Consider the following 27,624-nt stretch of genomic DNA (forward strand, 5'->3'; position numbering starts at 1 on the left):
ATGGAGACTTGCTGACAGACGTTAGTTTATACCAGAGATTGGTAGGGAAACTTATTTACCTTACCATTACTCGTCCTGATATCATGCATGCCGTGAGCCTAGTCAGTCAGTTCATGCATGCTCCTCGATCAATTCACTTACAAGCTGTTCGAAGGATCTTGCGCTACTTGAAAGGCACCGTTGGAACTGGGATCGTGATGAGGAAGATCGGAAATGCTCACATTGTTGGCTACACAGATGCAGACTGGGGTGGCTCCAAAATTGATCGAAGATCTACTACTGGATATTGTACATTTGTTGGTGGAAATCTGGTGACATGGAAAAGCAGAAAACAAAGTGTGGTGGCTCGATCAAGTGCAGAAGCTGAATATCGTGCCATGGCATCTACTACCTGTGAGTTAATTTGGCTGCAAGGTTTGCTCAACGACTTAGGGTTCAAGAGAACACTGCCTATGCCTCTTTTCTGTGATAACCAAGCTGCTATTTACATTGCATCTAATCCTGTATTTCATGAAAGAACCAAACACATTGAAATGGACTGTCATTTTGTTCGAGAAAAAACCCAATCTGATGTCATTCAACCTGTTTTTGTTCGGAGCACAGATCAACTAGCAGACATCTTCACCAAAGGATTGTCTCGGGTTCAATTCAACACTCTTTTGGTCCAACTTGGCTTGATGAATATACTAGCCTTCGTTTGAGGGGGAGTGTTAGATTATTTAATATCCAAAGCATGGGTTATATGTATGGGTTATTGTGTAAAGTATGGGTGTTAGAATATTAGTGTGTGAAGCATGGTGTGTGATGTTCATCGGGTGACTCACGACATTCTCCACTTGTATAAGTTCTCTTTCTTGTAACCTTACTGATTTCAATACAAACAATTCTTTCAAACTATCACACTAATCGATCTTCGATTCGATTAATTTTTTTTTTTTTAGGGATATGAAGATTAAGAAATTAATTGATTCCGATTATGAAGTTATACAGTGAATATACATTATTCAAAAGAAGTAGGATATGTGCATTCCTCCATTGGAAACATAGCTCATAACTAGCGAGGGTATGGTTCAGTAATGTTTGAAGGCTCATTTTGCGTCGCATAGATGGAGCTGCTTTTGGATTCATCAGACTCTGTCAATGTCGTCAAACACAAGTCTAGTTCACCGTCGTCTTGCAAAAAAAATGCAGGTCGTGAGGGCACCGAAAGTGTGAGAGTCTCACTATTAAGCATGGATACAATTGAAACTACGGTCGGTCTGTCAACCGCATTTTGTTGGACACAAAGTAAACCAATGTGGATGCATCTCATTATTTCGATTCTTGAACTTGTCGTCAACGTAGGATCTATGATATTTTGAGGTGTTTCCTCTCTCCAATTTCTCCAAGCCTATAAAAGTTCATCAATATAGTCAAAAAGAAATTTTTTACTACCAGTTAATGTTCTTTGGCAGGCAAAAGAGGGAATAACCAAATTGATTATACTACTCACATAGCTCAAAAGGTCCTCTGCGTTTTTACCATATTGAAAACTGCCAATCTTTTTAGCACTAATAATTTCAAGAACTAACACACCAAAACTGAAGATGTCTGTTTTGACAGAGAAGCGCCCATGAATTGCATACTCTGGAGCCATATATCCACTGCAAGATTATATTCCAAATAAAAAGAAAGTAATTAAGTTCTAATGGAAACTTGAAAAACTTTGATTTCTATTGTAATCAAAGCACAAGACTAAAGTGTAAGATAGCTTGCAATGTTATTAAAGTACTTACTATGTTCCCACAATTGTCTTTGTATCTCCTTGAGTTTGATCAATCATGAACAATCTGGCCATACCAAAATCAGCAATTTTGGGGTTCATATCTTCATCTAACAAAATGTTGCTTGCCTTTAGATCACGGTGAATAATTCGGACCCGAGAGTCTTCATGAAGGTAAAGGATCCCTCGAGCAATGCCTTGTATGATCTTGTAACGTGTTTCCCATTCCAAATGCGCATTATTTTGGGGGTCTAATGTATATTGTTTCGTTAGAATGAACTGTGAATTTTTTATCTATAAGAAATCAGCATAAATTATACCAACAAAGAGATAGAGCAAATATACCAAAAATGAAGTGATCAAGACTTGCGTTAGCCACGTATTGGTAAATGAGGAGTCTTTCCTTTGCTTTTATGCAAAATCCAAGGAGCCTTACTAAATTCCGGTGTTGAAGCTGAGCAAGTAACTCGACTTCGTTCTTAAATTCACGATCTCCTTGTTCAGAATTCTTAGAGAGCCTTTTCACGGCTATAAGTTGCCCATTCAATAGCCTTCCCTGAATGTTTAACAGAAAACATAAAGTAAGGAAACAATTGTTAAGTATCATCCTTTCCTTGTGGTATTTATTTGTTTTGTTACCTTGTAAACAGTTCCAAATCCACCTCGTCCAAGCTTATTTGCATCAGAGAAGTCATCTGTTGCAGATTTTATAGTTTCGAAGTCATATTGCAACGACTCCACCAAATTTTCATCTGAATTCCCGTGACCTGAAAATAACAAATGTTCCAAAAAAGTTGGATGAGATAATTAAATTCATTTTAAAGATCAGAGTGTGACGATAAAACAGGTTGAACTTACCTTCTCGTAATTTTACTCTTCGTTTCATCATTCTTAAGAAAATACATATGCTACTCATGATAATAGCGACAGCAACGGAAACCACAGTGATGATGATGACAATTTCTCTTTTGTTACTCTTCTTTGCTGCTGAAATATTGTAAATCACAAGCGTAGTTTTATTAAGAATCACACCACATAATTGTGAGGCATCGATTACATTTAAACATATGCAGGGAGCTGAAATACTAATTAATTTAAATACTAGCATACCTGGTGCTGGTGCTAGTGCTGGTGGAACTGGAATATCTATTTGCGAAGTAGTGAAAGGCCCGAAGAAATCACCATTATTCTCATACCTTAAACTACAGCTGGGTTTAAGAACTCTTCCTCCACTTTTTCCACCGCAACATCCTGGAATAATTGAGAAGGAATCTTTAAGGCAATTGCTGCAGTTTTGCTGGTTTATATCTGGAGTGCACTGGGCAAATGCATGTATTGTTTCGGCATCCGGGATATTTGCATGCCCTGCCGCAAATTTTTTAAGCGAATCCCCAGATGCAGCTTTCCCAATTAAAATACCCAACAAAGGGTTAAGCACCGCCTCAAACTGTTGAGAGTTTTTCGCAGAATTTGGGCTGGGCAAATACTTAGTTGGGTCCCCTTGCTCAATACCAAATATTAAGTTGTACGAGTATCGAACCATACAACGCTCTCCCCATAGGATTGCTTCCTTATGATTTGGACAATTCTGCAAGAGAAGATGAGTGGACTCGTTGACGCAAGTGCTACAATTGCCAAGTGCAAGGTCTCCTCTACATAATGCAATGGCATTGACTTTGTTGGAGTCTTGTCCCATTGAAGAATTGTAGAATCCAGATTTGTTTCGGGTGTCAGAGGAGAAGGAAGAGAAGAGTCTCTTGAGGTTGGATTGGTATATGTCACCTGGCGTGTAGTTGCCTGCAGTATCAGAACATATCCAGCAGTATTCAGCTGCGCTAGTGCAGGTGCGGAGGTCAAATTGGGCCATGGTGGGAGCTAGAAGGTCGAAGATAGCAGGAAGAATGAAGAGAAGTAATGGTCTGGAGAAATCCATTCCTCCTGCTCAATTCCGAAGTAACGCGGTTCAGGTTTGGCTTTATATAATTATACATGTACGTATGTATGTACGTATGTACATGTATATATGTAAATGTATGTAATGTAACACCCGCCCCCTAGTTATAAAAATTTATGTTTGTAATTACCCCTAAATGCTTTAAATCTAGCAATTTGGTCCTTTTTGTCTACAAATCAGAATCTGAAAGCATTGGATTCTTTCTCCTCAAGCTGCCACGTGGCAGCACCCCCTTCACTCAACTCACTTCTCTCTCTGTCCCCCCCCCCGGTGAACCCCCATTCCTTCTTCTTCTTCGTTTCTGTCTGTCCTGTCTCTTTCCCTCTCGGCTCTCTCTCATATCTCTCTTCTCTCCACCGCAAGCACACACACGCACACCATTTCCCCTGTGCGAGGAAGACCATCATCACCATCAATCTCATCCTTCTTTTTCCTCTTTCCCGTGCTGCAAACCCAGAAAACCGGAAAAGGAATTCTAGCAAGATTTCCTATTTCCCGGTTAGGTAAGCCTCAAATCTTCCCTATTTCGTCCTAGAATCTTGTGGGTTGGGTTTTAATTGAGTTTTATGTGTGTTTTTGGAGGTTTTTAGAACGAAATCACCTCGGGTGTAGGCACACCCATCTCCGGCGATCCTGAGGGTGTAAGGGGAGATTCCAGCCATCTCCGGCCGTTCCACGACGAAAGGAAGGTATATAGTTACTCCCTTTGTCTTGCTCTTCGTTTTGATACCTAGATCGAGGTCTAGGGTTGCGTGTGGTGGTCGGCCGGAGCTGTTGAAGCTCCGTTGTTCTCCGACGAAACCAGGCCCTCCAAGCCGTTTCTGAGTCAAGCGGGCCTTAGGCCCGTGTGGTGAGCCTAGCCCAATCCCCCTAACCCATTTGTTTTTCTTTTGTTTTTAATTAATTAGTTTAGGACCTAAAAGGCCTTCGGGCAATTAGGATTAGGGCCCGTAGCCCTCTAGCCCAACCCAAAAACCTTTTTAAGATTTTTATTTAGTTTATGTTATAGAAATAAGGCTTTGGGCCATTTTCTATTTAGGGAATTAGGCCCGTGTGTGTGTGTATGTATAGAACCAAGCAGATTAGGCCTTGGGTCAATCTGAGTTCCCAAACCTATTAACCCTCAGTTTAAAACCCAAAACCCCTAAGGCCCTTTTAGCCCAACCCAATCCAAGCCCAAATTTGACTTTGACCTTTGACCAATTGACCTTGACTGTTGACTCGGTCAACGATCAACGTTGACTCGATCAATTGTCAGAGTTGACTTTGACGTTGACTGGTCAACGATCAACGTTGACTTTTCGGGGTTTCGTCTAGGACCTTTCATAGGATAATTTCGATGTCCTGGACCCGTTTTTGAAGTCCGTTTTCCCAAATTCAATCGTTTGAATATAGTTTGACTAAAGGTACTCCTTTATGTAAATAGGTGCAATTATTAACGGTGATTCCGCTATACCTTTTTGGTACAGCTTTGCACCATCGGTGTACGGTGAGTGGATCCCTTCTAAAAATGCATGTTTTAATAGTAGAAATGCATACATGAAAGGCATGATTTAATGATTACGTTTTATGAAACGCTTTGAGATAACATGCTTACTAAGGCTAGTTTGAATTATTACTATTTTTCCTATAACCCATGTTCTTATAGAATATCCGATGGATGACGATATAATATTTAGAACATGTTTCGAACACCTTTTTATAGTATAGATGATGAATGACTTTATACTATGAAGTTGCTTTTCAATATATATATGTTCAATGGTTTTGTATTTACCTAGTGGTCCTTTCCGCTACGGGACGTAGGGATAGATTCCGGTCCGTCCCGGGTGACGGTTTGGTGTTAGCATAGGGTCTGGAGTGTGTTTCCTCTGGCTATTTAGCACAGGGACGAGGAGTCGGCATGGGGCCTGAAGTGTATTTTCCTCTGACTGTCTGCTCAGAGACGGGGAGCCGGCATGGGGCCTGGGGGTTATCGCACAATTTACTAGTGATTATTATATATACAAGTTATGATTTGAGACATTGCACGATATGGTAGGTTTCGGAAAACCTATGTTTATCATTATATATGTGTTTTCATAAAATCTGGGGGTTAGTATGTTGATAACTGTTTTACTATTTATATATCAAATTGGTTCACTCATGTTTGTTTTGTGCCCCCTTCAGGACTTAGAATCGAGGCATATAATCCCGGCATCCAGGCACTTCCACATCGGTATCTTCGAGTCCTCTCGGTGTAGGACCCACTTCTGTGTTCATTCAATTTTTATTTTAATTCTTTTAGTGTTCTAGATTAGATGTGTGCTCTAAACACGTTCCTTAAATGCTTATTCCTTATTATTTTACATTTATAAGTTTTATCTATCCCTTGTTTTCAGCATTTGCACTCAATAAATGGCTTTCGTCACCCTCGGGTGTCGACCAGCACGTGCCTATTATGGTATTCGGGGAATATCGGGATCAGGGCGTGTCATGTAATGTACATGTATGTATGTATGTATGTATGGGTAGACAAGATCCCACATTAGAGACGTACCAAATAATCTACAAACTTTACTTTGAATTTTATCGCTAATGTGGCCAGTTATAAAATTAAAATTCATGAGAGAAATTGAGAAATTATAAAAGTTCAAGGGGGAAATTTGCAAATTTTAAAAGTTTAAGTGGGTACTTGGCTAAAATTAAAATTTAGAGAGAAATTTCGGCTAATATCTCATGTGTACTTTAAAAGTATGTGTTTCGCTGCTAATTACCCCGAGACCTTCAATTATCCTTAATAGAGTAGCTAACGTTGGTTGTATCTTCTATAATCATCAACCCACCCTATAGTGAAAAAAAAAAAAAAAAACTAAAAATATAGATAAGTTTTTTGTTTTTTGTTTTGTTTTTTTAAATTTTGATGCAACGATATATATGCTAAGTATTGAAAGAATAATTTTTTGTAGAATTCACTATTTATAAGATTCGAATTTAACAATTTTCTTAACTTATTACATTCAAATCTAATAAATCGAACAAAGACAACGATCAAAATTAAATAAAAGTATTTGAGAGGCTAAAATAATATGTTTATCATTTTCCTATTTTCTTTTGTATACGAAGGAAAATGTTATAAACTTGTGGAACCTATTTTTTCAGTCACTAAAGTAATGTTTATTATTATTATTATTATTATTATTATTTTGGGTCTGGTCAATAAAGTAATTGTCATATATTTGTTTTTAAGATGAAAATCCAATAAAAAAAATTCAGGTGTGGCGTAGAATTGTCCGGAGAGTTGAAAATTGACAGTGATTGATAGTTTCGTCTTGGTGTTCTTCTTGGTCTTTCAATTTGACTATGTATGCCAGGATTGAGATGCCGTGTGAGAATGAAGGTTTCTGGATGGAGTTATTAGCCAAACTTTGTTCTTACTTGTCTTTTTCTTCAAATTTTCAATAATTACATCTTCATATTAAATATTTAGTCTTCACGCGTCTTGGAAAAAATGTTTCTTTTGTAGGTCTGGATTGAATCTTCTTCTCCCAGTTTTCTGACAAAAAGATATTTCCATAGAGGGATATCAACCTTACTCCTTTTAAAACCAACAAAAAAAATATATATGAAAAAGAAAGAAGGACATAAACCTTATCTTTTTAGAAACCAAAACAAAAAAAAAAATATAAAGAAAAGAAAGAGGAGACATGAAGCCTAAACTCTCTAAAGCCAAATCTAAAATGTCTAAACCTACAAAACAATTCGAACAACACCACAAAGTTAGGATAAAAAACAAGAAAGTGAGACAAACATGTATGCTGATATGCATATTAATTTGAGAAGCTGCAGTCAGGCAAGCCAACATAATCTGAAAACAAAGCACGATATGCATATCAATTCGAACATCACCCTTTCAATATTCCTTTTTATTTTTCATGACCGACTGTATACCTTATAAAAAATTTCTATTCTTAGCATGTAATGTTGCTTTATAAAGTTCATTTATCCATCGACATAAATATTTAAGAAAAGGATACTCGTGAACTACAATTTTTTTTTATGGATGAATTGTCGATTTTGTCTCAAAATTAGGACTTAAGTGAAAATTAGGTCTTTAAACTATTTTTTTCAAAAAAATTAATATAAATCACTTAGTACTAGAATCTAGTGTTATTACTCTTCATTTATAAGAAGAAGCATCTTGTGACTCTTCTCCACATGTCGTAAGAAATTCTTATGTTAGAGACCTAACTTGTCTTTCTATGATGCAATCTGTGAAAATTAAACTTTAGCTGCTGTTTGGTACTAGAGTCTAGTGTTCTAAACACGTAACTCTAGATTTATCTACATGCAGGAACATGTTCCCTTTCAAAATAAAGAAAAATAACATTGTCGGTGTTCCAAATACACAAAAAATATTCTCCACACAATCAACATAAAAAAAACTTGTGCTTAAATCAAACCAAAACGCCTACATATGTTAATATCAATGCTGGAGTGAGATTAACTTTGCAGATTATATAATAAAATTAAAAACAAAAACAAAAACCAAAAAGCCAACATTTTTTTTAGCGAGGATACAGCTCAGTAATTGAGTCCTCATTTATCGACACATGCTCAGGCTTTTTAGATTCATATGATTGTGTTCGTTCCATCGTGTCTGTTTCACTGTTGTGCAAATAATATGCAGGTCTTGAAGGTAATGGGAGTGTCATAGAATGACTATTAAGCATAGAAACAACTGAAGTCATTGTCGGTCTGCTAGCCACATTTTCTTGGACGCAAAGTAAACCAATGTGGATGCATCTCATCGTTTCAGTTCCTAATCCCGTCATTAGCACAGGGTCTATGATATTTGACACGGTATCCTCCTTCCATTTTCTCCATGCCTATAATAAAAGTTGAGAAGTACATTAATGAAAGAAAGTTCATATACTAAGAGTTAAATAATGTGCAAAAGAGTATATTCTTACATAGGTTAAAAGGTCCTCTTCATTCTCGGCACTTTGGAAACTGGTAATCTTTCTACCGCTTAAGATCTCAAGGACTAACACACCAAAACTAAAAACATCCGATTTGACAGAAAAACTACCATGAATCGCATACTCTGGAGCCATATATCCACTGTATAATTATATTCACCAAATTAAAACATGAATTCCGGGCTTCTTGCAAGGCAAGCACATGAACATGTTTTAGCTAAAAATTTTGTATTCTTACTAGGTCCCCATGATTGTCTTAGTATCTCCTAGAGTTTGATCCATCATAAACAATTGAGCCATGCCAAAGTCTGCAATTTTAGGATTCATATCTTCATCTAACAGAATGTTGCTAGGTTTAAGATCACGGTGAATGATTCGAGGACAAGAATCTTCATGAAGGTAAAGAAGCCCTCGAGAAATCCCTCTTATGATTTTGTAACGTGTTTCCCAATTCAAATGTCCATGATTGATTGGATCTAAATACAATTGCAATAGAATGAAATATGATTCATAAGTTTTTCCTTTGTTGATACAATTTTCAGTAACATAAAATTTAAGAGGAAATGTTGTCAATTATGCCAAAAGATAGAGCAAACATACCAAAAATGAAGTGATTAAGACTTGTGTTGGGCACGTATTCGTAAATGAGGATTCTTTCCCCTGCTTTCAAGCAAAAACCTAGCAGTCCTACTAGATTCCGGTGGTGAAGTTGAGAAACTAACGTGACTTCAGTTTTAAATTCACGATCACCTTGTTCAGAATTCTTAGATAGTCTTTTCACGGCTATATATTTTCCATTTGGTAGCCTACCCTGAAGTTTATAAGGAAAAAAAAAGTTAGTTGGGTTAAACAATTTTTCAGTAAATCGTTTTTCTTGTAATATAGTGTTTTTTTACCTTGTAGACAGCTCCAAATCCTCCTTGGCCAAGCTTATTTGCATCAGAGAAGTCATCTGTTGCAGATCTTATAGTTTCGAAGTCATATTGCAACGATTCCACCAGTCCAATGTCATCCGAATTATCATCTGAAAAGTGCGTGACCGCTTAATCATCACATCTGTTCTGAGAGAAATGCATAATATATGAGACTATGTGACAACAATCACAGTTGGACTTACTTTTAAGTTTTAGTTTTTTCCTTCGTCTCCTCATTCTTAAGGAAATAAATATTCCGATAAGAATCATAGCGACAAAAACAATCGCAACAGCAGTGATGATGATTGCGATGACTGCTTTTGATATGGTACTCTTCTTTCCTGCAAAACATCAGAAGGGTGCTTTCATTTTATTGTGAAACACAAATAGAAAGCAAAGACCAAGAATTAATTGTAATGAAGGCATCCATTATGTTTTACCATACCTGGGAGAGTTACTAGAGAATCGGCGGTAAAGTTGTAGAAAAGATTTGTCTCGAATCTCAAATTACAACTCGGCTTAAGAACTCTGCCTCCTTGCTTTCCACCACAACACTCTGGTATTTTTGAGATAGCCCCTTTGAGGCAATCACTGCAGCTTTTCTTACCCAAATCTGGAGTGCACTGCAAAAGTGCATATATTGGTTGGTTTGTTGTACTTGGATAATCACATGTCCAGCTGCAAATTTTTTAAGAGAATCCCCCGACGCAGCTTTCCCAGTTAAAGTATCCAAAAAGAGATTGAACACCAAATCAAATTCTTCGGGATCAGTTGCGTTACTCAGGCTAGGAACGTACTTAATAGGCTCATCCTCCTGAGTACCAAATATTGATTTGCTCGAGTATCGCACCATGCAACGCTCCCCCCATATGATTGCTTCGTCTTGATTCAAACAATCCGTGAAGAGAATGGAACTAGACTGGTTGACACAAGTGTGACAGTCGTTGAGGGACACATCTCCTCTACACAATGCAATTGCGTTCACTTTGTAGGGGTCTTGCCCCGTCGATGAATTGTAAAAGCCGGAGTTGGTTTGATTGTTGGAAGAGAGAGAGGAGAGGAGGGTGTTGAGGATTTTTTGGTAGGCGCCACCGTCTTCGTAGGTGCCAATGTAGGAACATCTCCGGCAGAAATCAGCGGTATAAGTGCATACAGCGTCATTGACTTGGGCTACGGCGGGTGCAAGAAGGCCCAAGAGAATGGAAACAGTGAAGAAAATTAACAATCTTGAGGAATCCATTTGTGTTGCTCAAGTCAAATGTAGTTTGAATTTTAAATGTAGTAGTAACCAGTGTTTTAAAAACCGAGGCATGAGGCGCGGTCCTTCAAGGTGGGTCGTGAGGAAAACGTCTTTGCCAAGTGAGAGTAAGCTTAAACTCGTCTAGGCATGATCGAGGCACGCTTGTGTTGGAAATTATATATTATAATATGAAATATTGTAATATATAATTTTAATAATTGAATGAAAAATAGTGTTAACCAATTTCTTAGAAAGGTTATGTTGTTTAAGTGATATTCCCTTGATAAGTGATGTATCCTTATAGTGAAAAGTTACATCTCTTTAATAAGTAGAAGTTGAATTCTATATAAACCCATGAAACCATTGGTATTAGACATAGAAAATTAGAGTTAATTTTTACTCTTGAGAAATAGGGTTTCCCCACTTTGTTTCTCTCATGCTTCGTGTGTCAAATTCCGAGTCGTGTCTTGAGAGTACGGAATATATGAAGTTCGCCAGAGTCCGAAGATTGAAGTGCTTTGACTTCAGATTATAGATTGTTGAATCCTGGGAGATGGACGCCTATCGAACTACAAGCACAAGAGTAGGGGCGAAATTCTATCTTTAGGACATTGCATTTATGCAAGCCTCAATCTCCAAGTTTGTTAGTTTTTCTAACTTTATCTCTAGTTGTTTATATTAATCTTGTGTACTATAGATGTTGTTAATTTCCTTTATGAATACTTTCATTGAAATTCTTTTATTATTTTCATATATTCTAATATTGCTCCAACAATCTAAAGATAGAAATTTTTTTATATGCAATCTAAAGATAGAAAATATTATGCAATATTAGAAGTATGTATGAATGTGAGTGTTAGAAGATTTTAAGATCAACAACATTGAACGTAACCCTAACCCTAAGTCGGAGAAACTATGGTTTTCTACTGAAAAAGGTATGTCTCGGTGGGGTTGCAGTTTATTTGCTTATTGATGTATACTCGGTATACATAATAGTATTGTTAAACATGATACAAATCTAAATATATTCATCTGTATATGTAATTGCAGTGTTTGCATGTTGCTTCAATAAAATAGTTTGCATGTTGCTTTAATAAAATAGTTTTACTTTGTGCATACACTTATTTTCTGGGAAAGGAAAGGACATGAACTGATACAGACGGCAACATAGAAGGAGTTGTTTCTCCTTCATAATTATATTTCATTATTAATTTGCACGAGATAGCATATCATTGGTACATGAGAAGTTTTAACATTATGCATGCAAGGCATGGGCAGGTGTATAACTGTTTCTCGTTGCAAAAATCTGAAGGGTCATAACCTTTCACCAGTGCATGTATGGTATTGACTTTTTGATGTGTCAGACATATTGCAGTTACATTAGATACTGTGTTTTGACACAAGGCATGTTGCATAAAAATTAGTGTTTAACAGGCATAACTAAAACTTGCAGTGATATCATGAGTATGGTCATATTCTTGATAGAATTTGACAAAAAGGCATGATCGCTTCGATCGTGGAGTCATTAATTCGGTCCGTCTCAAACTGTAACCTTCGTTTGCAGTGATAGTGCCGTTTGAATGGCATCAGTTGGTTTTGTTGTAGTGATAAGTGGCCTGGACATCTTCATGAGAAGGCATTCGGTGCTTTAACAGATCAGTTTGGTAGAAGTGGTGATAAATAATGCATGTGCGCAGAATGTGCATGGAAACCGTTTAGCGGTTCTTGACTGTATTGCCACTCATTAACCATTGTAATGTCTGCAACGAAAGGGTAATACCGTTTCGATTCGGCACCACGACCCTCTAGACTTTGATTATGTGCAGATATATGTATGTGGGTTGAAACCTGAGATGGCTACCATTTGAATGGATTTCTCCATTTGCAGTGGTAAATCCAAATCTTGTTTGGATTCTAGATGATGCTTGAATATATGTTCTCAGCTTGGATGGATCATAGCTGCATTGTGCCTGGAATTAATATTCTTAATGGCATGTGGGCATTATCAAATACATGTGAAATAAAATGAGCATGATGATATCAATAGATGAGATCAAGGGCCAAAGTATAATTGGAAGGCCTAACCAGTCTGTAAAGCAGATTGATCCATGCCTTATTTAAGAACCACAAATACATGGTTTTTATTACATTTGGGCAAAAGATTTGGTGAAAGAAATTAACCAACCAAGTCACTTGGGATAATTAGATTTCAAGAGGATGATGGAGGAGAATTTAGTCTCCTGAATGTGACTTGTTCAACTATTAATAGTTAAATGTGACAACAAAATGTGGGGGTCTTTTGTAAATTTGCAGAAAGACATTATGTCGCTTATTTAGTAAGCAATGGCAACCAATGAGTGTGTTTTATCAATGGTTACTCATGGCAATAAAGCTTTTGTGATAACAAAAGAAGATACTGTATTCAAGTTAAATCTTTGAACTCATTTTAGATGAGTTATTATCATCTTGAAAAGACGATGACTGGATTAAAAGTGTGGGAGTCTTTTTGAAAGAAATGACAAGACACTAAAAATGTGGGAGCATTTTGCAAAATGCATTAGACCCAATATGGCTTTATAATAAGCAAGCGTGGGCTTGGATATTTTCATGTTAGTCATGTATGAAACCAAAGCCAATTCCCTTGAGAAGAATTAGACATTGGAAGTTTGGGAATACCTTGCAATGATAAGAGTTTTGCTTTCTCTTGTTACTAGTCATAGCGAGGAAGAGCAAATTACTTAATGAAGTCCTAATATAATTTTGAGGACTTGACATTGTAAATCAACTACTCTCGTATGAAATATAATTTCATAAGATGGATTGTGCATACCATTAAAAATAGTCAACCTAGTAGTGGATCTAATTATTAAAGGTTAGACTAGAGAGTAAGTCGATCATCGAGGGGAATGAGGTTAAAGCCAACATAACTAATGAATCAGCCGAGCGGAAACCTAACTTAGTTGATTGGAGATCCCATGGTCTAAGTTCAATAGGCAAACTGGTTAGGCATGATTCAAAGAAGTTAACACACTATATACCTCATTCCTATGATGGAAGAAGTGTGTTGTCTGCAGAAGTTTTAGGGTGTATATTTATACTTAATGACAGTGATATCTTATAAATAAGAGGAATAGAGCAGACTATTCTTAATCAGTGGTCACCTATGTGAGAGTAGACATGGGTCGCTTCTATGAGAATGAGATGGCTAAATTCTCTAAAGCTCTCATGAATCCGGGATTTGTTCAGGACCAAAATGAACACAACCGTATGAACCGTAATATATTAGGATTAGTGATGTGTGTTGCTTATTGTCTCGGTTTACTACTGCGGTGAACAGTTCAAGATTTTATATTCACTGCGTCACCAAGTAAATCCGATAAGTATTCACTAGGGTAGGTTCAAGTCCAAAAAACACCTCTCCCGATGCATCTCTTGTCCGCCTGTACTCTCAAATTCTTCCTAATTTTTCATTCATGTGGGGGATTGTTGGAAATTATATATTATAATATGAAATATTGTAATATATAATTTTAATAATTGAATGAAAAATAGTGTTAACCAATTTCTTAGAAAGGTTATGTTGTTTAAGTGATATTCCCTTGATAAGTGATGTATCCTTATAGTGAAAAGTTACATCTCTTTAATAAGTAGAAGTTGGATTCTATATAAACCCATGAAACCATTGGTATTAGACATAGAAAATTAGAGTTAATTTTTACTCTTGAGAAATAGGGTTTCCCCACTTTGTTTCTCTCATGCTTCGTGTGTCAAATTCCGAGTCGTGTCTTGAGAGTACGGAATATATGAAGTTCGCCAGAGTCCGAAGATTGAAGTGCTTTGACTTTGGATTATAGATTGTTGAATCCTGGGAGATGGACGCCTATCGAACTACAAGCACAAGAGTAGGGGCGAAATTCTATCTTTAGGACATTGCATTTATGCAAGCCTCAATCTCCAAGTTTGTTAGTTTTTCTAACTTTATCTCTAGTTGTTTATATTAATCTTGTGTACTATAGATGTTGTTAATTTCCTTTATGAATACTTTCATTGAAATTCTTTTATTATTTTCATATATTCTAATATTGCTCCAACAGCTTGTGTGCTTGAGGTGTCAACAAGGGCTCGCCTTTGCCTTCGCCTTTTAAAACATTGTAACCATTGTGTCTTCAGTTCTTGGTTTAATAGACCACTAACTAGCATGATGCATTTGCTTCGCTAATCATCAAGTCACTATGGACTTGCATTCATATCCTATTCTAAGCTAGTTAAGAGAAAAAACTTGAACGTAAGAGAATGACATATTGTCTTCAGACCAAACCCACATCCATCTATCCCCCTTGAGAATTTTGACTTGGAATAACTACGAAGAATAAAGGGGACCCTGACTTGAACTCCATTATTGAATTAATTTTGCTTTTGTGCTTGTGCTACAATATTGACCAATTCCAAATAATATCTCCTTCGCTGTCCATGTCTATTTCTTGATAAAATGAAAAGTAGGGTGTGTTATTAAAGGAAATGATGGTGATTTTATGGATAAAGAAGTGTTTTGCATGTCTTTTATCTATCTTCTTGACACGTGTCTTCTATTTTTATTTTTATTTTTTTGCGTGTCTTGTATTTAACTGATGTCTCAAGTTTGTGTCTCTTTCCATAGCAGTGTTAAATCTTATTATTTGTTTTTAACAATGATATAATCTATATTAAGGGGAAGGGATGAACTTAGCCTCATAATGGGTTAGTAATGTTAAATTTCAAGTAGACGGGCCATGGACCCACTCTAACAACATCGATATTGTCCCCACTTGGGCACCTGCTCAATCCGTCAGGTGTGGGTTTTATTACAAAAGGTTTCGGTGTTAGTTAGACTGGGGTAATTCTATATAAATTGCTTGTTCTCAAGCTCTTTGGCCGATGTGGGATAGATGAATTCCAACACTCCCCCGCATGTGAGACCCCATTTTATGGGTCACATGTGAAGTTCCACACATCGGCAACCACATGGAGCCAAGTTGGGGCTCACCCGTTCGTGCTGGGCCAATGGCATGTGGCATCTTTTGGCCTACGTGGAGCCATGTTTGGGCTCACCCATTCACGTTGGGCCAAAGGGGACCCACCCATTCACATGGTAGTACGAGCCCGTCCTCTGGCTCTGATACCATGTTACACAAAGCCGTGTTCATCAAGTTCAAAGTCGTGATAGTGGAAAGTTGAAGACTATTTAGTTGTGACATTCTCATCTTGGTCATGCTTCTTTCGGTTATTTGTGAAAATTACTTCCATCATTATTTGGTAATATTTCAGATTCTTCGTTAAAGTGTAATGTTTGCACATTAGCCAAAAGTCATCGAGCTTTTTATTCCCCGAGTTTGCATAAAAGAACAATTCCGTTTGAATTAATTCATTCTGATGTGTGGGGGCCATCTCCGGTTACTACTTAACATGGTGTGTGTTGGTTTGTAACATTTGTTGATGATTGCACTAGGATGACTTGGCTGTACCTCATGAAGAATAAAAGTGATGTGGGCGACATCTTCAAAGCATTTTATCACATGGTCTATACTCAGTATTCACTCCCTGTTAAAGTGCTTCGGTCAGACAACGGTGGTGAGTATCTTAATCAAGATCTTTCTCAGTTTTTTTACAGAAAAAGGGCATTCTTCATGAAACTACGTGTCCTCAGACCCTACAACAAAATGGAGTTGCTGAACGAAAAAATCGGCACATCCTTGAGATTACCTGTGCCCTTCTTATTAGTAGCTGTGCACCTAAGACATATTGGGCTGATGTAGTCACTTATGCTATTATATCATGAACCGATTGCCATCGTGTGTTCTCTCTTTTAGAACCCCCTTAGCCGTGCTTGCTGATCATGTTTTGCTCATTTCCACTCTTCATCTCAAACCCCGGGTTTTTTGTTGTGTGGCATATGTTCATCTTCACAAAAATAAAAAAAGCAAGCTTGATCTATGTGCGGTCTGGTATGTGTTCCTTGGCTTTAATCCTCAACAAAAAGGCTATAGATGTTATCATCCATCCACTCGACATACGTACGTCACCATGGATGTTACCTTCTCTAAAGACGAATTATTTTTTCCTCCCAGCCGTACTTCTCAGAGGGAGACAACCTCAGGTGAAGATTATGGCTGGTTCGATATTATGCCTACTATTTCTGTAAATAGCTCAAACATGCCTTTAGACCAAATTGGCCCAGATGTTACGGACCAAACCAAGGTTCTTAAAAATGATAGGCCTTAGTTGGGCGGCGAGCTAGCGCCTAGCGCCTAGGCAGATTTAGGTAAATTTATAGTATATCTTGTAAATAAATCCATATTGACACTTACAAAAAATTATACTTATATGAAATCCATGGATAAGATAATAAAAGAATAATAAAATGCAAAAAAAAATGTTCTAAAAGACACTAGGCGCTAGTCGGGCAGTGGGCTGGAGTCTAGCGCCTAGGCGGGGGCCTAGGCAAATAAGGCGGATTTGAGTAAATTATTTTATATTATTAATATTTTGATGAATTTGATAATATGAGATGAAAGTTTAAAGGATTATAAGTTTGTGTACTTACTAAATATTTTCAAAGATTATAAATATATAGTGAACTTAAAAGAACAGTCAAAATATGTAGTGCTGTAGTATGTTGAATAGCATTTTTTAAGTGAGATAATATGCAACAGAAAAGGGAGGTGGGGCGCACCAAATGAATATTTAATACATATTGCATTTCCCAATTCCATTGGAATCAATTTAAAAAACAATTAAACAAAAAGGTTGGGTGATCAGTCTTGTCCGTCACATGGGTGTGAATGGGAAGAAAGAGAAACTCATTTCTCTTTCTTCTTCCTCTCGTCTTCTTCAATGGAAATGAGTTTGAAATGCAGAACCCAGAAAGAGAACCTTGAAATGCAGAACCCATAAAGAGAACCAGCTGCTGCGCAAAAAATATCTGAAATGCCCAGACCACCACCTAGGCCACCCAGTCGCCCGCCTAGGCCGCCCAAGCACCGCCTAGGCTAATTTTTAGAACACTAGACCAAACTAGCCCAGATAAAGCTAATCGTGACTGCCTTGATGGGCGTGCTGACCATGGCCGTGGGAATGGGCCAGGACCATGTGATGTTTGCTCAAGTGGGCCGCATGTTGTACCCAACGAGAATAATGATGGGTCGCATGCTAACGCTACTGTGTGCAGCCCAAATTATGACACTAATGCTTCGGTCTGCCCATCTGCAGCTGCCAGCCCGAGTGGGCCAAATAGAAATTATGGTGTTGGTCCGAGTAGGCCTTCAATGGTGATAATTGTCCCAAATTCGAGTAATAGTTCCAGTGAGTTAGAAGACGGTAACAAACTCCCTCATACTCCAACATATATTCCCAAGGTAAGTACTCATTTGTAAATTATTGAACCATCTTATATGTTGCCTCTTCGACAAAATTGAGGAAAACCACCGAACAAGTACTTTCCAGAAGGAAAGGTGCGGTATTCCATTTCAAACTATGTCCTACTCATCGACTTTCACCGAAATACTGTGCATTTGTTCAACAAATGGAAACCATCAAAATACCCACCAGAGTGGAGGAAGCTTTAAAAGATTCAAAATGGGCAAAAGCAATGCAAGTTGAAATTGAAGCACTACAAAATAATAATACATGGAGTGTGGTCCCACTTCCCAAAGGAAAGAAATCAGTGGGATGCAAGTGGGTGTTCACCATTAAACATTAGGCAGATGGAACAATTGATAGATACAAGGCGAGGCTAGTGGCCAAATGTTTTACCCAAACCTTTGGGGTTAATTATCAGGAGACTTTTGCTCATGTTGCAAAGATGAATACCATTAAAGTTTTATTATTTCTTGCTGCGAACTATGACTGGCCTCTGAGACAATTTGATGTTACAAATGCTTTTCTGCATGGTAATTTAGAGGAAGAGGTGTATATGAATATTCCACCAGGTTATAGCGCTGCGAACTCTAGTGGGAAAATGTGTAGACTTTCAGAAGGTACTGTATGGCCTTAAACAGTCACCCAGAGCATGGTTTGGGCTATTCACCCAAGCAATGAAGAAGTATGGGTATCAACAGGGAAACGCATACCATATGTTCATCAAATGCAAGGATGGCAAGGTAACTCTGCGTATCATATATGTAGATGATATTATTATCACAGGTGATGATACAATGGAAATCGAACGTCTGCAAGGGCATTTGTCTTTTGAGTTTGAGATTAAAGATCTTGGAGGACTTAAATACTTCTTGGGAATTGAAGTGGCTAGGTCTCAGGAAGGAATATACTTATCTCAGAAAAAGTATGTATTGGATATTTTGTCTGAAACTAGTATGTGAGGCTGTAAACCAGTGGATACACTTATTGTGCAGAATCATCATCTAGCAATTTATCGGGATCAAGTCCCAGTGGATAGGGAAATGTATCAAAGATTGGTAGGGCGGTTGATTTATTTATCACTTACAAGGCCAGATATTGCTTACACAGTAAGTGTGGTGAGTCAATTTATGCATGCTTATAGGGAGGATCATATGGCAGCAGTAATGCGGATTGTGAGTTACTTAAAATGAGCTCCAGGAAAAGGGTTGATGTATAGAAAGCATGGGCATATAGAGGTGAAAGGGTATACCGATGCAGATTGGGCTGAAAATATCATTGATCGGTGGTCTACATCGGGATACTTCACATTTGTAGCTGGTAATCTTATGACATGGAGAAGTAAAAAGCAAAATGTGGTGGCAAGGTCTTCAACCGAGGTTGAGTACAAAGAAATAGCACATGGTATTTGTGAGCTTCTATGGCTTCGGATTCTACTTACTGAGATAGGGTTTAAACCAAATTGTTCTATGTTGTTGTAGTGTGATAATCAAGCAGCATGGGAGATAGCTAACAATCCGGTGTAGCATGATAGGACCAAACATGTTAAGGTGGATAGACATTTTATCAAAGAAAAGTTGGATGTTAAGTTGGTTGACATTCCGTTTGTGGAGACAGAAGAACAGTTGGCAGATATTCTAACTCATGCAGTTTCTGCAAGATGGTTTCAAGACTTAATCGACAAGTTGGGCCTAGGTGATATCTATGCACCAACTTGAGGGGGAGTGTTGGCGTGAGTGAACAATAATACAATAGGAATGTAATTGTGTTTCCTAGTTTGGGTATAACTCGCCTTTTATGTCTTTAATATTCCTTGTAGTACAAGGATTGAGTATGCATATATATGTGTTGCCTCCTATGAGAGAAGAATATAGAGAAATATATTGAAACCCTAAAATTAGTTTTATCTAGTAATAATATGATTCAAATTCATTTTTGACGAGAATCGAACCTAAGACCTTTCACTTACCAATGAAGAGTGAAGAGAAATATTATTAGACCGTATTTTGTTTTAAAATACAAAAAATAACAAATAACAAATTTACAACAGACTGGGGGAAAAGAACCCGACGCAACGCAGACGCTCCACAACTGGCGGGTACTGCCTTCCTCCTCGCCGCCTCAAGACTCCTTTTCCCTTTCACTTTCTTAACCTGTCTCCTCGCTCACCACCGACATATACCGCCTGCAAGTACTAGATCCTAATATATCGAGCAGTGAAAGCCAAATCTGATTCCTTGTTTGCTCAAGTCAGATTCAATTGGAGATCAATCATCAACTTTGATTTGATGACTCGTTCAATTCGATGTCGTATGTATTCTAGCCCACAACGACTTTGGTACCTAATCTAGATACATATGTTAGTTTGAATAGGGAGGACGGCGGATGGGAGGATCCTCGGCGACAGGCGCCGAGGAGCGATAGTGGCCGCTGGTGAGGTGAGTTGGTTGTGGCTGGGTTCGTGTTCCTAGGGAGTTGGATGTGTCGTGTTCTCTCATTCAATGGTATATATTTTTTATTTTTTCAAAACACAAAAGAATAATACTTAACAATGTTAACATTTTGTTAAACACGTATGAAGTAGATAGATAAAAAACCATCCTCTCCGGATCCTCTTTACGAGGTCCTGAAGATCCTTAAATCATGTTCGAAGTTTTGATTAGGTACTATTCATGTTTAATCTAAAATAAAATATTTAAAATGATTTCTGACCGCACGATGTACGATGAACGAACATGATTTTGAACATCCTCAGAATCCTCACAAAGAGGATCCGAAAAAGATCCATATTCGATAAGAAATATAGAAGGAGACACAAACTTGAGGACAACAAATCGCACCCAATAAACGAAAGCTAATCAATGGATTAAGGACGTGTAAGAAAATAGGTCCAATAGCTAAGATTACACATCATCATATTTTTATTTTTATACCAACATACCCCTAAAATTATAAATTGTTATAAATATGTAAATGCATATAATCCTCGATTTTAGGATTAATAGATGAACGAATTCCTTAATGGTAGGATTTGAACTAGTCCGTTAATAACTTCAACTCTCTCGTAAGAATTATAGGTTGGGTGATTTTTGGGTGATTGTGAGGGATGAGGAGGGGAGGTTTATTTCTGCAGGGCTTCAAGTGGGAGTATCCTCCCCTGAAGCTTTTGCAGCAAGAAAGGCTATGTTGTTGCTCCATGAGTTGTGCTACGAGCGTTTTTTAGGGAAACTTAGGCCATCTCCAACCGAAGGGTCCAGAGGGCCAGAGGGCCGAAAATAGCCCTAAAACCGTCTCCAACCGAGGGCTAGGCCAGAGGGCTCTGGAATCTGGGAGGGCCCCACGAGATCGGAGAGGGCTGGCTTATTTTTTTTTAATGTTTTCTATTGCTGTCGGTTAAAACCGACAGCATTAAAGAGGTTTTATTTTTTTTTAATAGTTCTACTATTAGTGTCGGTTATAACCGACACTAATAGTTTGAATGTTTTTTAATACAACGGCTAGTAGTCGTTGTATTATTAGGCCTTTTTTTTTTAATGAATTTAAACTTTTTTTTCCCTTTTTTTTTCCTTTTCATATTAATCAAATTTTGTTTCATATTTTTTTTCAATTCTATTTTACAAAATTTGTTTCAATTTTTTTTTAAATTCTATTTTTTTCCTATAACTTCTATTTTACAAAATTTGATTCATATTTTATTTCCTATAACTTCTATTTCACAAAATTTGTTTCATAATTTTTTTTCAATTCTATTTTTTTCCTAGGCCATTTATACAACATTAAATTAAATTAAGTAACATGAAACAACATTAAACAATATGAAATAGCATTAAATAACATTAACCAACATACAAATTATACAACATAAAAAAACATTTAACAACATGAAACTTAAACAACATTTTTAAAAACATTTAACAACATAAAACTTAAAAGCCTACTCCATGCTTCTTTTGGCCCAAAGATGTGCAACAAGATCCTGTTGTAGGTACGTATTTGTGGCACGAGAACGTATCATTCTATAGCGCCTCATATACTCATTTATAGAGATACTACCAGTTCTTGGATTGAAAGGCAAATTAGGCCCATCATATATTTTTGCTAGAGCCCTTCTTGACTTATTTGGATCTTCTTGGTCATCGTCGGACTCTCCATCAATATACCCATCTCGCTCATCCTCCACTATCATATTGTGTAATATGATGCAAGACATCATGATGGAGTTCAAATTTTCTCGACTCCACCCTCTTGCCGATTCGCTGATAATTTTCCACCGTGCTTGTAGAATACCGAAAGCTCTCTCAACATCTTTCCAGTATGCCTCTTGGTGTAAGGTAAACAACTTTTCTGCATCATTCCTAGGGTTTGGAATTGCTTGGACAAGTGTCGCCCACTTTGGGTAGATGCCATCTGCCAAGTAATACCCCATATTGTATTCACGGCCGTTGATGTAGTAGTCAAGTTGAGGTGCTTTACCTTCCGTCAAGTTATTGAAGAGGGGTGAACGCCCAAGAACTGTAATGTCATTTTGGGATCCAGGGACTCCAAAGAAAGCATGCCAGATCCATGTGTCATATGAGGCAACTGCCTCTAACACAACAGTTGGCTTTCTCGACCTTCCGCTAAAGCTTCCTTGCCATCCAGTGGGACAGTTCTTCCAATCCCAATGCATGCAGTCTAATGACCCTATCATGCCCGGAAACCCATGGTCTTCAGCTTTGTGAAGGAGCCGATTCAGATCTTCTTGATTTGGCTCTCGGAGGTACTCGTCTTTGTAAACCTGAACAATTGTGTTACAAAATTCTTCAAGAGTATCAAGGCATGTAGACTCAGACATACCATGGGTTTCATCCATCGAATTAGCTGAGGAGCCATATGCCATCATTCGGAGTGCAACAGTAACCTTCTGATGAGGTGAGAAACCAGGGTGGCCCGCTCTGTCCCGCTTCTGTCGAAAGTATGGATTGACCTGCTGGACATCATGAAGTAAATGCTCGAAGACATGACGCCTCATTCGGAAGCGACGTCTGAAATCCTCTTCTGTGTACACCGAGTCGGGGTTGAAGTAGTTGTTCATCAGATTGGCATGCGCCATCGCTCTGTTTCGTGGTTTGTAAGAGCGACCAGCAACAGAGCCACCCCATTGAGGTTGTTCCTTAGTTGGCTGACACACCATGGCCACAGCCATGGCTGCTGCCATGTTTTGTGTGTTGCGCCTTACTTGAGCTTCTTCATCAGACTTCTCATTTTCTCGTCTCATTTGCACCCATTTTGCTTCCAATTTGGAATTGGATGAGGACCCCCAATTGGAATTGGATGAAGATCCAAAGTTGGAATTCATTGCAAACTTGAATTGAAAGAGATTGAATTGCAAGAGATTGAATTGAAATAGATTGAATTTAAAGTTGTGTGAATTATAGCCCAATATCCACCCTATTTATAGCAAAAAAAATTCAAATCCAACGGCTAGCTGACGTCAACATGATGTCAGCTACCAACGGCTAGCTGACATCATGTTGACGTCACCTAGCCGTTAGATTTGAATTTAAATTGTAGTTTTTAAATAATAAATTATGTTTGGCCCTATGGCCCTTTGGCCCTCGGTTGGAGACGGTTTTTTGTGACAGGGCTAAAACGAGCCATCTGGCCCTCTGGCCCTCGGTTGGAGACGGAGGCAAATATAGTCCTGTACTGTTCATTAAAATATTAATATCTTGGAGAATCTTGGAGGGCCAGAGGGCTAAAACGAACCCTCTGGCCAGTCATCGGTTGGAGATGGCCTTAATGATGGTATTTGCTTCTCTACAACAACGTGATGATGATTCTTCTACTTGGGTTCTAATGATGCAAACCACTTTTTACATTTAATTTTTCATGCCCGTTTTAATCATGCTTCAAGGGATGGTGTGAGAAGGTGATCTGAATACCATATTTGGTTTCGTTGGTGTTTATTTAGCTGTATGATAGATTTTATATTAATATACCATATATATCACTTTTTTTTTTATAATCTATCACAAATTAATTGTTTATTTATCATATTTTGTCTAGATATCTATGTATTGCATTTTCACTTGAAGCAATTTGATAATGACCATGTTTTTATTACAATCGATATTAGCGAAGAAGAATTTAAACACAAAACTTGAGCGGCTTAAAAATAATGCACTTTAAACCATAGAAATTATAGAATAGTGTCACTATATATAGAGTTGGCAGACCTTTTTCTCAATTTTGCTATTTCAAATATGTCGACCCATTTCTGTAGCTTCAAACTATGCGCTACGGTGTAGAATCCATTTTCTTATAATTCGATAGTCACGCCACCTAGTACTATGGTCTAATTATATTTTTCTTCACTTGTAAGTGAGAGGTATTATGTTCGATTCTCGCCAAAAGCGATTTTGAATCACATAATTGAAGCCCATTATAAAACTTAGTCTGTTCTCTCATCTCTTTAGTATGGATGATATCATCGTTTAAAAATTTAGAACTCGTTTGGATGTGCTTTTAAAATGATTGAAAGCGTTTTTGGTGAAAATATTTTTGGAAACAATCCTTAGTAAAAATACTAGTAAATCCTGGAAAATCACTTAAAGTGCTTCTTGAAAGAAGCACATAACTGGTGCTTCTTGAAAGAAGCACATAACTGGTGCTTCTTGTAGAAAACACTTAAAGTGCTTTTAGAACCCAACAATATTTTCTCTAAAAGCGCTTTCAGTCATTTAAAAAGTACAACCAAACGAGCTCATAATTAGACAGTCACGTCTAATATTAAATTTAGTATTATTATTGATTTAAACCTAAAAATTCTAAAAATTAAATGCACGAAAACACTAAATATCTTCTTTTTATAGCGTACTTTGGATGGCCCAAGGCCCTAAAACACATTTAAATACAACCGTATCTGGCTCTAACCAAACCATTTGGGGTAAATTCTCTTCAAAACATTGATGTGTGGGCGCCGGAGATGTGGCCCAACTCTCGAACAGGCCATCAGCAACTCTCGGTGAAATGAGAGGCGCTTTCTTGACATGCATGCATGGCTTTCTCTTTAGCATTCCTGTCATGCACCCAGATTAACCAATAAGCCAGAGAACCGCCACAACAGCTTGGACGGTGACTCTAACAGCAACGAAAGATTTTCTCTTCCCTGTTCCTGCATGCAAAGATGGAATTGTACATACGTACTCGGTATTAATAATATCAAGCCAAAACCTAATCAACATAGTACTAATTAGTTAATTAAATTGATCATCATTTTAATCATAATACTTACCACCACTTTTGGTTGGCTTTCCTTCCCCGTAGAAGAGGTCAGGCCCGTATCTCACCTGACAGCTTGGCGAAAAAATCATACCCCATGTTCTTCCCTCACAAGTCTCCAGATACCCACCGACACCCGCCCTCAAACACCTTTGGCAGTCAGTCCCATTTATGTCCGGAGTACATTGCATCAAACAATATATCGACGTCCCTCCGTTGCCTTTCTTGTCATCCCCGGTTGCAAAATAAATTGGAGTCGTATTCCCAACAGCTTTGTCCACAAGACCATTCATCAAACTCAACAAGCTCTGATTAAACTGGTCTTTGTTTGAAACTTTGTTCACACTGCACCAATACCGCCACGGAAGCTCCTCCTCCGTGGCAGAGATGGATCGGTTCGAATATCTCAACATGCATTCCTCATACCAAACGATGGATTCCCTGTTGTTGGTGCAATTTTGTTTGAGGTTCTTGGCAGCGGAGTTGATGCAGTCGCGGCAGACTCCGGACTTGACATCACCTCGACAAAGATATAGGCCGTACACTTTTTTGTCGTTGTCTCCGGATGTGGAGTTGTAGAAGCTGGTGCCGGAAGATTTAGAGGAGAGTTCGGAGAGGAGTTTGTTGACGTTGTCTTGGAACGGGGCGTTTTGGGCTGTGTTAACTTCTAAAGAGCAGTAGTGGTGGATGTAGTGAATCGAATTGGAACAGATCACAAGTTTGAATAGGCCGATGAACGACAGGGATACAATTATTAGGGTGTGATCATGAAAATTAACTAATGACATCTTAATTTGTTTGATCGAATCCCTAAAAGTTCCTTAACTGGTGGTGCAAAAGAATCATAATTAGAAATAATTAAGGTGGTTTTTCAGTGATGGAGATCAAATGACATCTTTGTTTGCTCGATGGTTGAAGATTGTTGAATTAGTGGTGCAAAAGGAATGCAGATTGCATGTATGAATATTGACTATAAATAATAGGAGGCATACCTGAAAGGCTCTCATAATTTGCGTTGACATATTCAACGTGATTTTCTCTTTTCTATGACTAATTCAGAAAACAAATAATGGTTGGAAGAGGGAACAGACATCCGCTAGTTTCACTGTAAAAGTATTCTATAAATATAAGTTACAAGAATAAACCCACCAACTTGAAGCAAGAATACAAGAAAATGACTTGTGCTACAAAAAGAACAAAAAAAAAAACTTGGTATATATGTTCCCAAAAAAAACATCAGTCATCACTAGCGAGGATACGGTTCAGTAATATTTGAAGGCTCATTTTGCGTCACATAGACGGAGCTACTTTTCGATTCATCAGAATTTGTCAATCCCGCCAACAATATGTCTGAACCACTGTCTGTTGAGAAAAAATTTAGAATAAACACTTCTAAATTTTATATGTCAAAGAAGAAATTCACTCAAAAATTTGAGACACAACAAAAGACTTTATTAAACTGAAAATATTACAAAGAAAGCTCTCAACTCTCACAAACACTCAACACACTATAAGACTTGTAGTCTTATTTTCTTCTTCACTTCTTGATGTCTTTGTTGCTTGCTTACATTACAACACACATACATACATATTTATAGTGAGGTTTGCCGACTTTAAAGTTGGCTAGAACATCCTAGTGCAATGGTCATGCACTGCTCCAACTCACACACTGCAAACCGACTTAGACTTTAATAATTATACTTCTAGTCATTTCTACAACTTCCCACCGACATGCTTGCTAGAGCTTTCTAGCAAAATCCCATGTATACTTCATCTAGAACATTAAGACTTCATAATGGGTTGGGTTTTAAGTTATGGGCTGGTGTTGTACTTTCAACACTCCCCCTCAACACCAGCTCATTCTTTCCCCCATGTTGAGTTGATGACGAAACCTTTCAAACTTGCCGGTACTCAAACCTTTTGTGAACAAGTCTGCAATTTGATCATCTGTATTGATTTGTCTCATCTCAATCTCTTCTTGCAAGACCTTCTCTCTAATGAAATGATAGTGTACCTCCACATGTTTAGTTCTTGCATGAAAAACTGGATTTTCCGCCAAGCGAATTGCCGATTGGTTATCACAGTACAATGGTACTGGATAATCCACTGGTTGATGTAGATCACTCATCAACTGTACT

The 27,624-nt window shown here is 37.8% G+C and overlaps 1 protein-coding gene, 1 long non-coding RNA gene and 1 pseudogene across 3 annotated transcripts; 1 reads left to right on the plus strand and 2 right to left on the minus strand.

Moving 5' to 3' along the window:
• Positions 1 to 952: 952 nt before the first annotated feature.
• On the minus strand, positions 953 to 10,933 carry LOC126584578 (uncharacterized; annotated as a pseudogene).
• LOC126585212 (uncharacterized) lies at positions 3,728 to 6,083 on the plus strand. 2 transcript variants are annotated; one of them, XR_007610368.1, is made up of 4 exons: positions 3,728 to 4,219; positions 4,299 to 4,405; positions 5,143 to 5,205; positions 5,886 to 6,083. It is a non-coding gene; the product is annotated as an uncharacterized LOC126585212 (long non-coding RNA). The 2 variants fall into 2 exon arrangements; XR_007610367.1 differs by having other exon boundaries at positions 3,731 to 4,219; positions 4,307 to 4,405.
• A 14,056-nt stretch (positions 10,934 to 24,989) lies between the features above and the next one.
• On the minus strand, positions 24,990 to 26,426 carry LOC126585191 (cysteine-rich repeat secretory protein 38-like). The gene is made up of 2 exons (XM_050249613.1): positions 25,500 to 26,426; positions 24,990 to 25,379 (listed from the first exon to the last, which is right to left on the minus strand). The coding sequence occupies exons 1-2, from the start codon at positions 26,272 to 26,274 to the stop codon at positions 25,300 to 25,302; spliced, it is 855 nt and encodes a 284-aa protein (XP_050105570.1). The 5' UTR covers positions 26,275 to 26,426; the 3' UTR covers positions 24,990 to 25,299.
• Between the last annotated feature and the right edge of the window lie 1,198 nt (positions 26,427 to 27,624).

Source organism: Malus sylvestris, chromosome 10 (genome assembly GCF_916048215.2).
Source record: "Malus sylvestris chromosome 10, drMalSylv7.2, whole genome shotgun sequence".
Lineage (NCBI taxonomy): Eukaryota > Viridiplantae > Streptophyta > Magnoliopsida > Rosales > Rosaceae > Malus > Malus sylvestris.

What these genes read in the sequence shown, in the direction of transcription:
- LOC126585191 (XM_050249613.1), bottom strand. Translation starts at nt 26,274, where the DNA reads ATGTCATTAGTTAATTTTCATGATCACACCCTAATAATTGTATCCCTG. An exon ending in AAAGCCAACCAAAAGTGGTG is followed by an intron (nt 25,380 to 25,499) that starts GTAAGTATTATG and finishes CTTTGCATGCAG; the next exon opens with GAACAGGGAAGAGAAAATCT.